The sequence below is a fragment of the Anser brachyrhynchus genome, assembly GCF_964034855.1.
Source record: "Anser brachyrhynchus genome assembly, chromosome: 14".
NCBI lineage: Eukaryota > Metazoa > Chordata > Aves > Anseriformes > Anatidae > Anser > Anser brachyrhynchus.
In genome coordinates this window covers 15785736-15805086 of record NC_137709.1, presented here as the reverse complement: position 1 = coordinate 15805086, position 19351 = coordinate 15785736, and the positions used below count along the sequence as shown (strand labels likewise).

Here is a 19351-nt window from a genome sequence, read left to right as displayed (position 1 = left end):
CCACCAGGGGATATTTGTGTTAAAACACATCTCTGTTGCTGACAGAAAGACGTTATGAAGTCTTTGGATTTTGAGAGAGACAGAGACAACACTGGGGGAGAAACCAGTGGTGAGGGAAATGCTACGCGAACTCTCCTCAGAGCCTCTTATATAGCTGGGCCTTTAGGAGACCCAGCAATCGTCTGAGACAGTTGGAGACAGTGGCTTGGCTGGAGATGAAGGGAAGAAAGCCACAGACGCTGAACAGTGCATCACGACGCAGCTCCCAGCACAGACTTGCTGTGCTCGGCCTTTTTTTTTTTTTTTTCAAGGGGCCTCTTCCTGACCCAGCTCTCTGCAAGGGTTTTATTAAAATCTTAATTGAATTCTTACTGGGGACCAGGTGGGCTCGGGGCACGCACCCTGTGGCACGTAAATCCCCGCCCCGGAGCCCGCCATTTGCTCAGCTTCCTCAGCCCTCCCGGTGCCGGAGGCTGCGCGCTCCCGGGCCCGCCGGCTCGGAGCCGGCAGCGGGTGGCGAGCACGGGGCTGCGGCGGGGACGCAGGGGGAAGAAACAGGCCGGGGCTCTGCGGAGCCCCGCGGCGAGGACTAAACCGGCGGCCAGGGTGGCCCGCGACCGCCAGAGGGAGCCGCGGTACCGCGCAACGGGCCCAGGGCCCGGGCTGGGGCGGCCGCGCTGAGGGGCTCGCGCTGAGGCGGCCGGGGCTGAGGGGGCCGTCGCTGCCTCCCCTCTCCCCCGAAGTCGTCCCTCACAGCTTCAGTCACAGCTCAGCACCGCACTCACACCGGGTACCGAGTCGGAGGAACTTTCACAGGCTGATACATACTGCAGCTTTACCTTGGCTCCCTGCTCAGAGTGTATTTACTGAGATCTCGCAACATCACATACCTGGCAGCTGACTTGATGTTACCCAACTCCTTCCCTTTTGCAAGGGTTTTTGTGCTTTATGATTAAATTAAAATAATATGTCTGAGCAAAGCAAGGGAGAGGGGAAAGGGCCCACAGGAAGAAGCCAAACAACTGCTAGACTTGAGCCAGCTGCTTTTCTTGGGGGCACTAACAAACCAAGTCCTAGCTTTTGAGATTTTCCAAGCTATTAAAGAAGACAGTCATGAATTTCTAGCTGACTTCCAACTGCAGCATTCTGGGCCACCACTACTGGATATTAGATAGTTTATAATACATTATAATACATTACTGTTGAAAAAAGGAAGGGATTACATTTTAAGTGTAAACATTTGAAGGGTCAGCAAGGATTTCCAGTAATTTAACAATGAAACTTGCTAAAAAATAATAAAATTAAATAAATAAAATTAAAAAAGGAACCAAATGACTAGTTCTATGTACAATGAAAAGATTTTTCAGGACCCAGGAATTGCTTCTCTTACTGCAGTAAACAGTCTGGTGAGGGGCCCATCTTGTCACAAACATTTTCTAGACCATACTCACAGTTTTTACAGGACTTCACTCGAGTCTCGTTACAAATCTGACAGTGAGAAACCATTTCAGTTCCCTTCCAAACGTAACCGCTTCCAGTGCCTTAAAATACCTGCCTTGAGGATAAACAATTAACGTGCAGCCGAATGCTGAGGGCTGGCGGGCAGACTTCTCTGATCAGTGGTGCATAGAGCAGATGCTGGTCGAAGCTGGCTGACCCCGGAGCTGATGTGCGGCAGCCATGTCCCGCCATGTCCCACCGCCCAGGCTGCCCCCCAGCACCCCACACCTCTCTCTTCTTTGGCACTCTCCTCTCATAACCCTGGTCATGTCTTGTACAATCCTTTGTGCTGCTTTTGTTAAGGTTATCCTAACCTTTTGTTACCCTCACTAACTGACACTGGCCATGACATCTGATCGGATTTGGCCAAAAGAAGAGGAAAATACTGACAGGATCAGCTTGTTACTCCTTGACAAAAGCACCACAGAAGCAACAACAGTATACTTAGGAATGGGTTTCAGTGTTACCACAATCTTTGAGCAACAAATAGCATTTCTTCACATTGCAGTGAAGTCTGCATATTGAATTAATATGAAAATCGTGCCTTTTATTACCTATCATTGCTGAACCTCATATGAGAAAGTCCTGGAAAATATCACTTTCAACTGCTTATTGATCCTGATGGCTTAACTCATAAGGCTATGGAAATAACAGCTTTTCCTGATACAGGCTCAGGCTGTATGCTGTGATGTCCTGTTCAGATCTGTGTAGCCTGTTACTTTCTCTGAGGACCCTGATTTCTTCTTTTCCTCATGGGCACCTAATCACCTGGTTCAGCTGCTGTCCCACAGCATTTCAGATATGTGGTCAGGTACAGATAAGCACTATGCAGGTGCCTGTGCCTAGTCACTGGAGGGAAGCAAACACTTCCAAAAACCTCTGAAAATGGATTCAGATGGTCTAAATCCTGTACTGAGAAAAGAATCAGTGAGAAAGAGCACACAAGAGAAAGTTAGACACATGGACCTCTGTGAAATTTCAACCACCTGGATATTGCTTTTAGTTTTTGTTATCTGGGTAAGATTCCTGCAAATGGTTGACAACTAAAGCAATCCAAATGAGCAATGCAGCTAAACTGAGCATGCAGGGAGAGCACAGCTTCCAAAACTCATGAGAACACCTCTGGGTCCAGCACCTCCTGCTCCCTCTGTGCCCAGGCACAAAGCTTGGAGCTGCCCTTGTGGGGAGGGGGGCACTAGAGAGGGGTATATAAAAGAGCCGTTAACATTTTATATTGATGGGAGCTGGCCTCATTTGTCAGAACAATTCCAGCAAGATGAGCAAAAGGACCCATGATAAGGGCACTGCATACACGGGCCATGGACATGGGCTCCACCAGGGCTTAGACTCCGGAATATGAAGAAATGAAGGGAAAAGGATGTGTATTAAACAAGAATCCCCAAGGAATGTATGAAAGACCTGACTTCCACTCTCATTTTTGATCTCTTTCTCTTCTTCCTCTTGTATTTTCTTTCCCCTCTACTCCAGCCTCAAGCACACACAGATGTTATAAACACTGACTCCCCTTGCTCTAATACACTTGGGAGATTTAGAGCTGAGCCACTGTAAATAAGCCAGTGAACAGAAATGCATTAAAGGATTAAAGTATTCAATTTTAACTTGTAAAATTTGGGCTTTGGGGTTAGTTTTTTTCACTGACATGTAATATACCTTTAGTGTAGGCAGCAGGAAGCAGCAGGGCAGAGAAGTCAAAAACAAAAATAGCTTTAACTATCACAGCAAACCATGTCACTGCGGAAATGCATAACCATCAATTATGCAAATGAGGACATCAATTCATTAGCTACAGTCCCAGATTTTCCTGACCTCAGTCTTAATGGGGACATGCCTCATTTGAAGCACATAACAAAGCAAACACAAAGAAGGTATGTGACTGGGGACACTGAACTTAGGCAGTCTTTGAAAGCATTCAGAGTAGGAGGGAATAACCAGAAATACCTGTCCAAAAGAGCTTAATGAGCATACAACATATAGGAAGAGCAGGCACTAGAGAAGAGGTACTAAAATCAAGAAACACAAGGTAGAGCTGCAGGGAAATGCAGTGAGATGTTGGCGATTTGGGAGTTGCAAAACTTCTTCACGTATCAGTGACGATGATTTTTTACCTTTTCAAGCTATGGTTACCTCTTGCCCTTAGTTCCAGCTGTAATCAGTCCTCGGCCTAAAACAGATTTAAACTCCATGGCAACAAAGGCAAAATCATAACTGGAGTAGTGTTTGTGCTACTTTTACAATAACACATCACTTCAAGCACTATCATCTTCAGAAGCCAAATAAAAACCACATGTTGAGAAAAAAAGCATGAAAAATGCTAATGAAACACAAGACTAGGGAAATAAGAGGTGAAAAAGATATAATAAAGTACTCGAGTTCACTTTCAGCTTAAAATACACTCTCTTGTTATGTTCAGTCCTGTTTTACATGACTTGAGTGGTAGGTCTCCTAGTCTGAGAGCACTCAACCTTAAGATTTTTCTTCCTTGCTACCTGCATTTTCATTTGCTTGGTTTTTATACCTTTTCTCTTACTACTCTGTAGACCACCCAAATAAGCCATCTTTCTCTTCTTGGTGTTTACAGCCCTTAAACACTGGCAGCTGATTACCGTATCTCCCTTAATGATCGTTTGGCCGGGCTGTGCATATCTAATTCCCAGTCATAATTCAATTCCTGCAGCACCCTTGCCAACTGTGAAAGTTATTGTATTACAGACCTTCTAACGGAAAAGGAAGGACCTTTTTTATACCCCTGCAACATGCAATTAACACAATCCTGACCCCTTTCTGTAGATAATTCATAAAAGGGGCAGATTCATGGCCAGTGTAAACACTCACTGTTTGCAGTAAATTCTCACAGTGCCCCTGATACGGACAAAAGGGCTGACACATCCCTCCAGCCCTTCTGCTGGGGAGCTGAAGCCCGTGCCAGTCTCCTGCAGTATCACTATGTCCCTGCAGAGCTGAATACTTCATTCTGCTAACCAAGAACTTGTTAAACGCAAGCGTAATAGCAATAAAAATAGCCTGAGCTCTTCAAGTCTGAGGCCCTCCTGAATGAGAGGTCACAGTACTGATGCCTTCTCATCTGACTTCACCAGAAGAAGTTTGCACATCATGGCACACAGTGTACTGCAGTGCAATGAGCTATTGTTTCACGATATATTCACTGTAACATGCGTTATATAAAATAACAAATCCAGTAAATACAGAGTGTAAAAATGATCACATATAGATTCTGCAATGCTAGTGGGACTCATTAAACCATATACCCTTCCAAAAATAAATAAATAAATAAAAAGACTGCAGACAGCACAGAGGAGGGCAGGTGCTAGTACAGCAGCAGGGCCAGTCACAGCACCGAGTGCTACATCCTCTGCAGCGAGAGCCATCACTACACATTTATGGTTGTGGCACACGCCAGGATGTGCTGCAGCACAGCCCCAGCTGCTCTGCCAGGACTTGGAACAAAACAGGGTGCTTGGGGTTGCTCCTTAGCGCCAGGAACACACACTAGTGAAAACAGCTCTTATGTTCGGCTGCGTATCAAGTGTCAGTTTCTGATGAGGAAAGCCATCAAGTGTCTTCACAAAGTCAGTTTGTCAGAAAGGACATTTTACACCATCTATCCTCTTTTTAGCTCTGGAAAATATCTAAGTACCTGTCATTTAACATCAGGGAACAGGGCTGATACAGAATACAGGTAAAAATGTGCTTCAAATTTGAATGATAATTTTTTTTTTTTTCTTTAAAAAACAAAACAAAACAAACCCTGCAATTGGAGGCTAAGCCCCGAGTAAAAAAAATCTGTGTCTATTCAGAAACTTGACATGTGCTCAGGAAATGAAATTGTTACCACCTTATCTGTGGCAGTGTACCTACAGTTGTATACCTCTCCTTCCACAAAACCAAAACGTATTGCTATCTGACAACCAAAATAGCAGTTGTCTTACCTACCTTTTCTAGCAGCATTGGAGCATGCTGGCAAATGCAGAGCTGTGGGCCACATTTCTACACTGGGAAGAAGCACAGAAATCATTGTGCACAGAACTCTGCTGCACCTCCATGATCAACCTCAGTGCCAGTTCTGCATGCACGTCCTCCAGCAGAGAGTGTGTCTATTGAATCCAGAGCCTGGCACTTGGTGTAAACAGGCTATATACATCTATCACACATGGTACACATCTATACTTTGTGTTAGTCATCATGTTTACAAGAAATTTATAGGCAGAAAAAGCCAAACTTCTTGTACTGGTTTGCTACATTTTTGTTGTAAGGCAAAAACCTCAAAATTCAAGACACAAGCCAGCTATTAGCAGATAGGAAATTTCTAAAGTTACTATGTCTAGGCTTATTCCAGCATTGTCTATTATGGGTATTCTTCAGCCTTCCTCTGAAGTAATAAATATTAACCAATTTTGGCAATATACTACTGGACTAACAGCTCATGGTACAGTAAGAAAACACCTTCCTGCTCTACTCTGCACTGCTGCGGCCTCAGCTCCAGTACTATGGGCAGCTTTGGGCACCACAATATAAGAATTTAAAACTATCAGAGAGTGTCCAAAGGAGGGCTAAGAAGGTAGTGAAGGGTCTGGAGGGCAAGACATGAGGAGCAGCTGAGGTCCCGTGGTTTGTTCAGCCCAGAGCAGAGCAGGCCGAGGGGAGGCCTCTTGGCGGCCTGCAGCTCCCTCACGAGGGGAGCGGAGGGGCAGGCGCTGAGCTCTGCTCCCTAGGGACAGCGACAGGACCCGAGGGAACGGCATGGAGCTGGGACAGGGGAGGGTCAGGCTGGGGGTTAGGGAAAGGTTCTGCACCCAGAAGTGGTCGGGCACTGGGACAGGCTCCCCAGGGCAGTCATCACGGCCCGGGCCTGTCGGAGCTCAAGAAGCGTTTGGACAACGCTCTCAGACACACAGTCTGATTTTTGGGTGGTCCTGTGTGGACTCAGGAGTTGGACTTGATGATCCTTGTGGGTCTCTTCCAGCATGGGATATTCTCTGATTCTATGACTCTTTTAAAACACCTTTGCATGCCTTTCTCCTACTGGCTACTCACTGTAAACAGTTCAGCACAAGAGCAGGTTTCCAACATGCGGAAAACAAAGTGGCTGCTCAGAAGGTGGACCGATACCAGCATTGGTTTGTAAGGGCTTAGGAGTTGCCAAGACCACTGTCATGGTTTCTCTGATGCTCTCACTAGAAGATATATGTTACAGACAGACCACTGGCTAAATGAAGTTATCTACTGAGGTGGAAGAACTAGTTCACAATTACCTTTAATTTGGCTGGGCAGTTTTAAGGCTTGAATAGAACTGACTAAACTCAACCCAGCTACTCACTTTAACAGGGAAAACCTACATTTGTAATGTGGATTTCCACATTTTCAGCAGCAGTTTTCTTTTGGTTATAAGCTATACTGTTATTTTTAGACACATTCAAATCACTGTAGAGAACAACTTTTAGCTTCACTGTTCATTTTTAAATAAACCAGAACTCTTCCAGTATGAAAACCAAGTACCTCCAAGGCACTGAGCTCCTCGTAGAGCTCAGCATGATTCCAAGAGCGAACACCTTCCTTCTTGATGCTCTTGAAAGTACTTTGGAATGATCAACTCTCTACTCCTGAGTAAAATGTCATAAGTGGGAAGAATTTACTTTCCATCTTTAGGCCCAATCCTCTGAAGTGTCCATTACAGTGAGGTGAGAAAGGCTGTATGAGGCCAGGATGCTGTAGAGTTACACTCTAACCAGAGGGTATTTTAACACTTCGATTCATTTTGGATCTTTCCCCCTACTTTTTGCTTAGTTCTGAACTATCTTTATCCTGTGACTCTCATTTCTTCCTGGGATTAATACTGGTATCCTCCTGACTTCATTACATTATTATTATTATTATTTGCTGAAAGAAATCAGCATTATAATGGCAAACTTTTATGTACACGTGTGTGCTGCAGTCCTGTTTTGCACAGACCTTCCTAAAAGGCTGCTGCTCAGTGAAGCAGCCAGTGGGGATGAACATGGCTCACCAGCTCCTGCTTCCCTCCTGTCCCCTTCAGCTGAGTGAGAGCTCCTGGGAGATACAGGTGGAGCGGTGCAGAGGTAAATGGTGACTAAAGCAGCTGGACACAGAGCAGCTTATGAACGCCTCTTTTAGAAAAAAAAAATCAAATTGCTTAACAAAATACACAGACTACTCACAATTTGCTTATATGTAATCTATGCATTACAGCCAGCCAGTTATTAGAGCTGCTGAAAAAGTACATGGCTGGGGAGGAGGAGAAGGATTGCTTCCTGACAGCTGTTTTAAGTAGATTTGGGCCTGCAGCAGAATTTTTAAAAAACTTTGATAAAGTAGACAGCACTGGTGTAGACGACCATATTCCTAATCAAAAGGATACAACTAACATCTCTGCTTTGACTTCAATTAGTTGTAATATGAGTGAACTAAAATTATTAGATAAAATGGCATGAAGGCCTGTGTGTTCATTGCCTTCAGAAACTGTGGCTTAAGTTCTCCAGAGTTCAACAGTGAGTGCTGAGGGGAAGACAAAAACACCCGTGGCTCTGCCTCAGGCACGGCTCTGGCAGATCAGCAGCCCCGGCGCGGCCTGGCCTATGGGTGTGACTCAGACCAACAGGCCCAAGCTTTGGGCCCTGCCGAAGGCGGCCTGGGTTTGGGTGCAGCTTCTATTTGTCACCAGCACAGGGCAAGTGGTTTTAAGCAACCTATTCCTAATTTCCCATGTCTGGTACGTGGACATGCTAACACTGACGTGCTTTGTGAAAGGTTTTGCCACCTTCTCATAAAGCATTCCCCTGCCCATATGTGTACAGTTAGAAATGAAGCTGTGGGTCCACAGCACACTGTTTCTGGGTATTCAGGTACTACACTGAAGAGAATGATCTCGAGGGAGACAGGAGGAGAGAGAAGAGAAATGCTGTCATTCTTGCAAGAGATACTAAAGAGACTTACAAGGAAAAAAAAATAACTCAGCTTAAAGAGATTTTGTCTGCTAAGTCATCAGGCAGCCTGAAGGACAAAACTTTACTCTTTCTGAGCTTCATGTCTTCAGAAGAAAGTTTCTGAATTTCATGAAAGCAAATATTTGATTCTGAACCAAATGACAAAAGTTGGATGATATTTAAAGGTCGTGGCCTTACATTTTCATTGTCCTACTACAAAAAAAATCTGTGAGAAACTACAGAAATCCACTAAGAAAAACACTTGTCTTTTTTTGTCCTCAAATACACCAGAGCCCTTTATAAAGGCAAAAAATAATTCATCTGTCCTTCGCCTTGTCTCATGCAAGATGTATATGTACATTCAAATTTTACAACATTTGCTGTGCAGGTCAGAAATTAATGCTGGTTTTGCTCATTATATTTGATGAAAAATCCCTAAGGATTACCTGAGTAAAATAAGGCGTGGGATAGAAAGAATAAAATGAATTGCAAATACCTAGAATTATTAAGAGCTCAGTGATGTCTCATAGAAATCTGTGAAAAACAGTCTATTTAGAGACCATCCAGAAGTATCAAAAAGGAATCCCGTGAGGAAAAGGCACAGCACAAGATGCAGAAGGTATAATCTGAAGGTTTTAGGAAGAAAAGGATCAGCACGCCGTGAGATCTGCAAAGAAACTTTTGGTAAAAACTGGGTTTGACAAGCTCTAATAATGATCCTAAGAATTAATGCTTTCACTCCTCCAGCACATTCCTCCCTAGAAGGCACTGTATTAATGAGGAAACCTCCCAGGCTTCTTTACAGATAAGTGACTGCAGCTAGGGAGAGGTGATTACAGAAGAATCCCATCTCCCCTCTTTGGCAGATGTAGAAGTTCTTCGATCACCGAAGTAACTGTTCAACCTCAGCACCAGAAGAGTGGAGAAGTCTATGAAAACTGAATAGAGGGTCAAAATCCTTGAGTTAAAAACCTAAATTCAGCTCTTCAGAGTGGCATGCTGTGGGCAGAGGCCAAGCAACAGAGAACAATGCAGGCAGTTGTCGAATGCCACTGGGGTAGGAGCCTTGTCCTGCTCCACAGCCTGGTGGAAGAAGGAACCTCATCTCCTGGAGACATGGATTTGTGCATTTCTGTACTTTTTGTGCATAAATAGCCAGATTTAATTTGTCATGCCATAGTTATCACAAATGAGGCAGATACAGGAAGACCTTAAGCTCTTCTGACTTAAGGCTTTGTGATTTAACCACAAAAACATCCATCTATGCTATGTAAGAATTAGGCAGACTGCAAGAACTGCATGATACAATCTGTAAGAAGTATTTTTAATGACGTAGCATTTTTGAAAATGGATTACACAAGGATACTTTTATAGAGAACTATAACGTAATTTGGGCGTAGGCTCTGCAGAAGGACAAACACAATTAATTCTGGTATTTTCCTGACTGCCTCCTTTTCACTGCTGTCAGGAAGCCTGCATGAAAACATATGATTTTACACCAATGACGTCTGCATATCACCCTTTACCATTTATGACAGTCTGTACGCAACAGAACAATCCAGGAACTCTGGAGGAAATTACACCAGTAGTTTGTGTCAAATTTTCTATTTTCTATTTCTACTGCAAAGGATTAATTTAGCATTCAAATCAATATGGTTGTGTAGTAGCATAAAATCTATCAGGAAAAAAAAAAGAACAGATGTAGGAAAGAGACTGAAAGTAGGAATCTCTCCTGATAGAAAACAGTTAAACAGATACTAATTCCAATGACTGAGACCTAAATTATTATTATTATTTTTCTTTTTTTGTTAACTCAAGCTTTTAACAATTGGAGCATGGTCGTAAATAAAAGCAGTGAATTCCTCATCAGTTGGTATCTCTAAGTTAAGGTAGGGTATCTGTGTAAAAGATTTACTTTATTTCAGCAACTAACTGTTGGCTGAATGCTAGGTACCGTCATGGTATGGAAGAGTAACTTTCACCAGTGTAGAAGCCAGGAGGTTGATAAGCGCTCAGAACAGGTTTCTGTTCTCATTTGTACATATATAGCATAATTAAATTGAATAAAAGAACCAAGTGGGAATCTTACTTTAAAAATATATCTTCTATAGCATAGTTGTTATGAGCTTCAGGAAGCCTTTATCATGCAGCCTACAAGTGAAGATTTCCTGTAACAAACCAGTCAGGTCTTCTTTCAAAAGGACAATTTTAATCACTTCATTGTTGTAAATTAGCTTGTATTTGTTTCTAATTTGATGATAAATGAAAACGTACTTCATGTAATCCTTTCCATTGGACTTTTGCTGACCTTCTTCTGACTAGAATGAAAGAATGACTGTTGATGACAGGACACCCAGGAATGGCACAAAGCTGTGCCAGGGCAGGTTCAGACTAGATTATTAGGAAAAATATCCTTACCATGAGGGTGGTCAAACACTGGAACAGGCTTCCTTGAGGGGTGGTTGATGCCCCATGCCTGTCAGTGTTCAGGAGGCATTTGGACAAGGCCCTCATGAAATGTTTAACTTTTGGTTGGCCCTGAAGAGGTCAGACAGCTGCACTAGATGACCTTTGAAGGTCTCTTCCAAATGAAGTACTCTGTTCTTTATACTTCTACACTAAAAGTCCAACATCAACTTGAACCTTTCCATCCAAACATAGCATGGGAATGAATATATGAAGTAAAGCTGAATGAACAAATTGATCTTGGGCTTTTCCAGACTAACTTCGTCCTTAGATCTACTTAAATCTGCTCAAAATTGCTACTGAGATACAGGAACAGGTCTGCTTCAAAATCCAGAGACAACTTGCCCTCACAGAGCAGATAAAATGAACTGCTGTATCCCGGCATGCCTGCAATCCAATATTATGTCACATCCCTGTCCTCAAACAATTTCTGACAATAAGTTTGCAAGGCAAGGCCATCCACAGAATATGCTACAACTGGTAACTCCAGAGCGCACACGCAATTTGTCTGGTACGAACCTTCACCCTGGCTAAATCCTAAGGGCCCGGGGGAAGAGTTTTACAACATAACGTGTTGCATACTTTGTTCTTCCAGCACCCTTTGCCTAATACTACTGAAAACTACCACCACATATGCCATACTTGCTGCTAGCTTCAAAACTTGTCTGGTAACAGGCTTTTATCTTATCCCTACAGGACATTACATATATTAGCCGAGTACTTTGCTAATTTTACTGTTCTTAAACACTATTAATAAAACCCATTGTGGAGACCCTGATGAAGAATTACAGATAGTGTGGCTTGCCAGGGACTTTCCACATCCTATCACGGGAGTACCTGAAATAGTCAGTAAAACATCTCAGTTACAGCACAAGACACGGTCAGTTATAGATTTCCTGCAGCTGTAACTGGTGCAGTACCCACCAGAAAGTATTTTACGGCCTCCTCCTCTTTTAGCACACACTTCTGAGCCAAAGCAAGAGCCAAAGCATTGCTCATCTATTCTCAGAAGTGGACCGCTTTGAAGGACAGCAGCTCCTGATACTGCCTGTGAAAATGAATCTGTCTTATAGCAGAGCCCCTCAAAGTCAATCAGTCCACTTTTGCTAAGGATGACATTTAAATAAGGCATCCAAACAAGAGAGCAAGGAGGCAGTAATTGAGACGGTGAACAGTTTTTCCAAAGGTGGCACTATCATTTGAATGTTTCTGGTTCTCCTAGTAACCTTATTTTTAATGAAAAATGAAAAATAGTATAAGTTGCACAGAAGTCACCCAATTCTAAAGGTTTAGATAAATTACACCACACTGAATCAACTCTCTTTTCAATACAATGCAACGTAGGGTACAATGCAATTAAAAGTACAGATAAACTCATGGGAGCCAGTACCAGATGTTTTAGCCTCTAAAACATCCAGAAGGTATTAGCAAAACTCAACTTAGGAATGATGGCCAGTGCCTGAATAATGGAAATGATTGACCATTGTCCAAGCTACTAAAGGAAATAGGGGATTTTCCATTATTTGATGTTTTCCTGTGAAAACTTGGGGCCTAGCTGGAAGTCATATGTTAGCCAAACACAGCTTACACCTTAGCTGAAAGTCAAACAGGATATACAGGGAGGTCAGACCAGACCCACTCATGACTCCTACCCTTAAATCCTATGGTTGTAAGGGGAGAAGCAGGTTTCCTCCCCCTTTCTCAGCCCTTAAGGAAAACAAGTCTCTTAATCTATTTAGAGGCCCTTTTTGACATTCTTTAGCTGTAGTTTTTCTCAATCAACCTAATCTTTTCCCATCAAGCTCCACGCTAATCCCATTTTGCTTCACTCTTTAAACTAATAAAAGATTAGAGTGACATTTCAGAAAGGGCATCGTATTAAGCAGCTACTTTCCCATCTCAACAGATCACACAGTACAAAATATAGTGAACAGACCATTAATCTTATGTTAATGAGGTGTCAGTCTGAATGGAGACCTCCTCCTTGATCAATATGAAGGGCGCAGGAATAATGAGGACACTGCTGCTTGCCATCTCTGGCAGCTTCACCAGAAGGCAGCAGATCTATAAAGTGTTGTTGATGGTGGCAACAGCTCGTCACCACACCACTCTGCCCTCAACAACAGAAAGCAAGCATCCACGCCGATCTGTCACCTCGTGTGCTGCCCACACATAATAAGCTTCCCAATGTTCTAATTAGCGGTGTAAAAATGTTTAACAACTTCAGCTTTGCTCTAAGATGAAATCAATTAGGATTAGCAGCCACACACAGGGGAATTTTTCACACCTACCCAGCTGGTCAAAGTCACTAACAAACCACTTTCTTCACTCCTACAGTGGACAAGCTATTTTTCTTTCTGGGGACATCTCTGCATTGATATTATCCAATTTGCCTTTATACAGAAATAATTTTCTCATTTTCTTAAATGTATCATTGTTCCCCTTAAAGAAAACTCTGCAGAACTACCACACTTTTGGAAGACTGTGGTTTTACCAAGTGCTGAGAGAACTCTCCAGCACAAGTACAGGGCACATCATGGTTAGTGATAGTTAGTAGCATCCTTGTACTTAAAGGGAAGGCTCTTCCTAAAAGAGTGAGGTGGACTGGAAATCCACCTCTTCTGCATATACAATGCAATGAAACTGCACTGAACCCAGAAGGGCTCCGCGTGGACACAACTGCATGCTTACAAAGAACGAACTGGAGCATCACAGCTTAGAAATAACCAGAGAATTCCTCTCCCAGGGGAGAGGGTGGCTGAAAGGCAGTGGAAGACATGAGCAGCATGCCTCTCTTTCCCAAGGAAATTCCCTTATGCATGGACTTCACTTCTACATTTTCCATTGCTTTTCTTTCTTGTGACTAATAAAAAAAAATGGGTTTGGTATCCCCAAAAGTCAAGTGTATGAAGGTCAAATTGCCCTACAATCTATCTATGTAATTTGTGTTTTCTCATGGTTTGTGTAGTTATTACTGATATATGTACAAGATGTTCGAAAAACATTCACCCTATAGAGGAATTCAACCATTCTCCTCCTGTTTTGGAAATGGTCTAATCCTGCACTTGCACAGCCACTGTTCTGTCCCAGTACCGTAAGTTAATGCTCAATATCAACATCAGAGAAACTGATTGCTTGGAACTATTTCAAGGACGACGTTCACTTAAATCCCTACAGTAAATGAGAAAGCACAACATTTTTTCTGCACCTACCATAGGACAAAGTATCATTGGCATTACCTATAAATGACAACTTTTAATCATGCAGCCTCCAACTAAGCCTTTATTCTGATTTTCTTACCTAATTGCATACGTAAAAGATGCAGTGATGTGAAATAAAAGTTTCTTCTTCCATGCATCTTTCTTAGGAAAATCCTACCTTTCCATCTTTTTTTGAAATAAACTGTCTTGTAAAGCTTAGATATTTACCTATATACTGTCGTAGGTGGAGAATTCAGTGTGTCATAGATGAGCCTCACATGTCCTTGGTATAACTCCAGAGCCAAAGGATCATTGTCTCCTTTGTACAACAAGATGCCATTGTCCTTGTCTGTTGCTACCTGTGAAACATTAATAACCAGGTAAGGTTGCTTGAGAATGATTAAAATGGAAGCAATAAATTTATATTAAAAATCATGCAAAAATCATATACGAAATTGAAATATGATTTAATAAATCATATATATGAGCAACAATGAGAGCAAGAGCCATGAGACACAAAAAGGTCTCAGTGACATTGAGTAGGTTCATACAGAAACACGTTAGCTTTGTGCTAACATGGCTCTCTTGTTTCAAGTGAGAACTAGTCTTCAGGAGGAGAAAGCTGCAATATATTTGGTTCCTGTAAATATACTGTGAATGTATTTTTGGCGACTCATGAATATATTTCTCAATAAACTGGAGTTTTTGAAAATCAACTCTGGCAGTGGAAGAAGCATGCCACAATTACAAGCAAATGAATTTCAGCAAGCGCTGATCTGTTCACATACTTTCTGTGAACATGAAGATGGAAAGAAGGACCCACATCTGGTTTAACCATGAGTTATCCACTCAACTCAAGTTAATTAGCAAGTTATGCTGACGTTTAGAGAATCAGGAGAAAATAGAGTAGCCCTCCTCCCTCTGTCTTTCATACACATCAAGAAAAAAAAAATCTTGAAGACAATCAAAAAACGAGGACTCCACTTTCAGTCTCCAGCTCTCAAATACTGCTATAATACAAAAGAAAAAAAAATAAAAGTGACTTTTTTTTTTTTAGATGCAACTTGCTTACTTTCTACAGGATGAAAAACAGTGCTGTAAATCAGTAAGAAGACAGGGAATTTTGCTGAATCATCTCTAGTTATATTGCCAGTCCTGGGAAAAAAAGAGTGGTGAGATGCTGGAGGCAGGTTGTATGTCCACAAAGGCACAGTGGTGCCTTAGCTGCTCCTAAATGTTTCAATACTTTTAGAGGAGCCAACTGGCTCTAAAGTTGACTCTTTGTCAGCATCTTGGCTGACAGGCCCTGCTCCTTCAGGATGAAAATACATATGTATGTGTAGATGCAGAGGTAGTATTGCTTAGAAAAGTACAGGGTTGGCAATGGATGTTCTGCATGACATACCTGGAGGGAAATGTTTGCCTGAGGGCGAATTTTGGCTGACGGCAGCTCCACGTAGGAATCCTTCCCGACGAAGTTGACTGTGATGAGCTTCTCGCACTTCTGTCCAGCAAAGCCGGCGAGGCAGCGGCAGACAGGCTCCTGGTGTGCCACGATGCACTGGGCGCCGTTCTGGCACTCGTAGTTATCGCAGGGGCTCGTCTGGAGCAGAACCATCGGCGGAGGAGTTTCACAGAAAAGTCCACTGTAGAAAGTAAAGAAAAAAGCAGCCTCATTTATCACAGTTTTTGTAAGGAAGGAAGCATTTTTAGATGCTGATGTTGTACTACTACTGCGGTACAGTCACTCTGAGATTCATCTACCATGTGCCAGCTTTGCTGCGTGAAAGCTATACAGCATAATGCTGTACAGAAATCCTCACGCTGGGTTTGAATGAGCCAATTAAAATACTGAAAACGATTTGTTCTGCACTTTGCACTGGTTATTTAGCTCTGCAAAGTACGGCAGTCTGCCTAAAACAGCTTCCATCCCACACCGTGCCGTGCAGACGTTCCCAACAAAAACTGGGAGCCATTTAAGCCCAAACCTGAGTTTTGGCCACCTGCTCTCCCTGCCATCCAGAAATGTGCAGCACTCCACAGCCAAAAATCCCCATCCTAGGCTTTGTGACATGAGTCTACCTCTGGTACCGCACATGGGGGAAAAAACCTTTATTTTTAGTGTCTCTTACAGTCTCCTCACTTGCTGTACTGCAGATCAGAGAGCACATAATCAATAGATGGGCAACTGCTAAAAATTCTCAGAAGCAATGTGCTAACACCATGCAGCTTCCCTGCCTTGGTTGTTTCTGACGGCAATGGGACCATCACCTTTATTTTAGCTGAGTTTGTGGTTGGCTATGTCACAGAGCAGGAGCATGCAAAGGAGAGGAAGACCTCCCAGAGTCCGAGGTAGCTGCAAAGCAAATGCTTGATCTGAGTACTTGTGAATCCAAGTTATATTTGGATCTGGAGGAAAGTGCTATGGTTTGGTCTCGATATAAGAGGCTGAGAAAAACCAACATTGTAGGAGCTTCTGAGCTCTGAGGCTTGGGCCACGGCTCCCAGGAGCAGCGACAGCTCAGTCCCCAGGCTGCCATCCCGGGTGCAGCAGGGCTGCACACCTCCCAGGCTTTTTGCTTTGTACAACAGACCAGAATGACTCAGCGACACTGAAACATTGACACCGGCATCGAAGGAGCAGAGGAAAGGGAGAAAGCGCAAAAAGCTGCAGTCATCTTTCACAGTGATACCATGTGTCAGACTAAACTGCAAGAAGTAAATGGAAAAATCCCTGCCCTGTGCACCCCCTGAGCTGCTGCAGTCTGTGGGTGCTGCAAAGGGCCGGGCCAGGCTCTGGGTCGCGCTGGCTGCGCACAGCAAGCCCTGCACCATACCTCAAATTTCTCAGTGCAAGGCACCGTCCAAACCCAACAAACGCGTACTGGGACTGCTTGAAAATGTGTAGACAGCAAAATGGTGAAAAATGGGTGGCTGGGGAGTAGGGAGCGTGTGTCAGGTGGGGTGGCTGCGGGTTCAGGCTCTCCTGCACTGCCCCTTGGCGTCGGCAGGGGGGCAGAGGGCTTTCCAGGAGAGGATTGCAGCAGAGCCAGTCATGCAGTGAATAACCCCTCAGCACAGCCTTGCAGCAGTGAAATCCCACTTGTCCCACTAGGAATTTCCTGCCATTTGGGGAGCGCTTTGTGGAATAACAGTGCTAGTATAAAAACAAAGCAAAAAAATGCCTCAAACCTCACTCCTCTCCGGTAACGCAGGTGAGACTTGGAAGCTCATTGAATTTCTAGGCAATCTTCCTAGATACAATTAGAACTGGAAACGAAGCCATTATCCTGCAGCAAATAGTATCAATAGTAGACGTGCAGGAATAGCAAATAAAAGAGCCACAGCATAGTCAGGAACAATCTTGCTCAGCCATAGGGACCTGCTGCTTCTGAATGAGAAGGAACTGGGGATGACTGCTTTCCTTTTCACATTTTCTGATGTGCAGTTTTGCGCAGAGTCCCATGGCCCTGCCCTAAGAGCTGTGTGGCACAGCGTGAGAGCCCAAACCTCTCCCTGCCCCTGTTCTCACAACACATGCTGCTCCCTGGTCTGCCTCTGGGAGACTCTTTGTATCAGACAAAAGAAAGACAAATTCACAATGAAATATGGGTGGGATGAATCCTGGACTGCATCGACACCAGCGGAGCTGCTCTGCATTTATATCATGTCTGACAGAAAAGACCCAGGGCATTACATTACTGTTTTTTTTACAAACAGAGGAAACACCAGGAGGGCAAAGTAAAGCATTAATTGCTTTTGGTTTCTTCATCTCAACTTGTTTCACAATGCTCTGTAGTTGTAATGGTATCCCTGCTTTGGGACAGCTACACGTTACAGAGGAACAAGGGATTTCCTTTCTGTTTTGTAGAGGAAGTTTTCATCCTTTTCCACAGGCAAACAAACCTGAAGAAAGCCTTGAAAGATGAAAACTGTTGGGCTTGGCACCTGGGAGAAGAAGAGAAAAGCTTTCCCCACAGCCTCTGTAAAGCAAGGAACATCCTAACCAGTTCCTTATCATCACCCAAATCTCTTGGCCTCACCTGTGGTGACACGTGTAGGGCAAATAAAAACCTGTTACAGAGGAACACACACGAGGAGGGCAAAAACCCCTGCAGGAGGATTTCCTGAGGCGCAGCACCGTGCTGGCAGCTTGCTCAATGCTGTGACACTTGGTGCTGTGAGTGCGCACAGTCGTAAGTTGCTAATGCTCTCAGAAAGGGACTGGGGAAAAAAAACAAAAAACACCACAAAACCATACCCCTCCTCATCAGCCAACAGTAAATATCCTCTACCAGGAAAACATAATCTTGCACAGGAACAAGCCAATCTATTAATTTAGACAAACATATCTCCAAAGGGTAATTTGGCAGGCAATACTGTTGGCAATCAATAAACCCCACTCGCATTGCTCTAAGGAGTATTTGGAGAGGTTCATGGGGTCGGTGCAGAGCTCAGCCTGCTGGGGGCAGTGGTGGAAATGAGCATGGAAGGCAGTACGGATTGAGGGAATGACTGCACATGGGACTGACTCTTTGCTTAGTCTTAGGAACGCTTCTTTGTGAACACACCTAAACTATGAATTATTTATAGACTGGGAGCATTTCCCTTCCTGATTGGACCCCTTGGCCACAGCAGCTTGGCAGAGCCCCATGGCCACCCCGCTCCTGGAGGGCACTGCAGCACCTCAGGGGCATGGCACCACTCACCAAGGTGTGGTTCACATTCTACTTCCTGAGAAAACATGGGAACATGAAAAAAATAGCAACAGCCTCATGGGAAGACAGATGCACAGAAAGCAGTTCCTGCCAATTTAAGCTTGTTCCTGTAGTAGCTGCCTATCAGCACGGCAGCCAGAGTGCATGAGCTTGGGACACGCCAGTGCTGCGTCCCCAGTGCTAGCCAGGCACTGAAGTGTATGGGTTGGTGCACTTTCCTCTCCAAAGCCTGGTTTCGTTAAGCATGTGATGTCTCTCTCCAGTGCAGGGCTTTGCAGCTAGTTGGCAAGCAGGTCAGGAGAGCCAGCAACGGGAACAAGCTTGGGCTGATCCCACAAATGGGCTGCCACCACCAACCTGATGTCAGGCGTGATTTGTTTTACCGAGACGCCCAGTGGAATGGAGCACTGCTGCGCCAGCTCATTAGCTTTGCTCTACCTAACGCCGACCATTTTGTTTTGTCTGTGAGAAACAACCAGAAAGCAGA

The 19351-nt window shown here is 43.9% G+C and overlaps 1 protein-coding gene across 12 annotated transcripts in view; it reads right to left on the bottom strand.

Annotated features, from left to right (window-relative positions):
• Nucleotides 1-19351, bottom strand: part of SLIT3 (slit guidance ligand 3) — a 512565-nt gene that overhangs the window by 12538 nt on the left and 480676 nt on the right. For all 12 annotated transcript variants that reach the window (XM_080555212.1, XM_080555205.1, XM_080555208.1 and 9 more), the window contains 2 exons: nucleotides 15552-15792; nucleotides 14375-14505 (listed from right to left, as the gene is read on the bottom strand). In XM_080555212.1, coding sequence (XP_080411338.1) covers nucleotides 14375-14505; nucleotides 15552-15792 — 372 coding nt within the window. The remainder of the gene's footprint in view (nucleotides 1-14374; nucleotides 14506-15551; nucleotides 15793-19351) is intronic.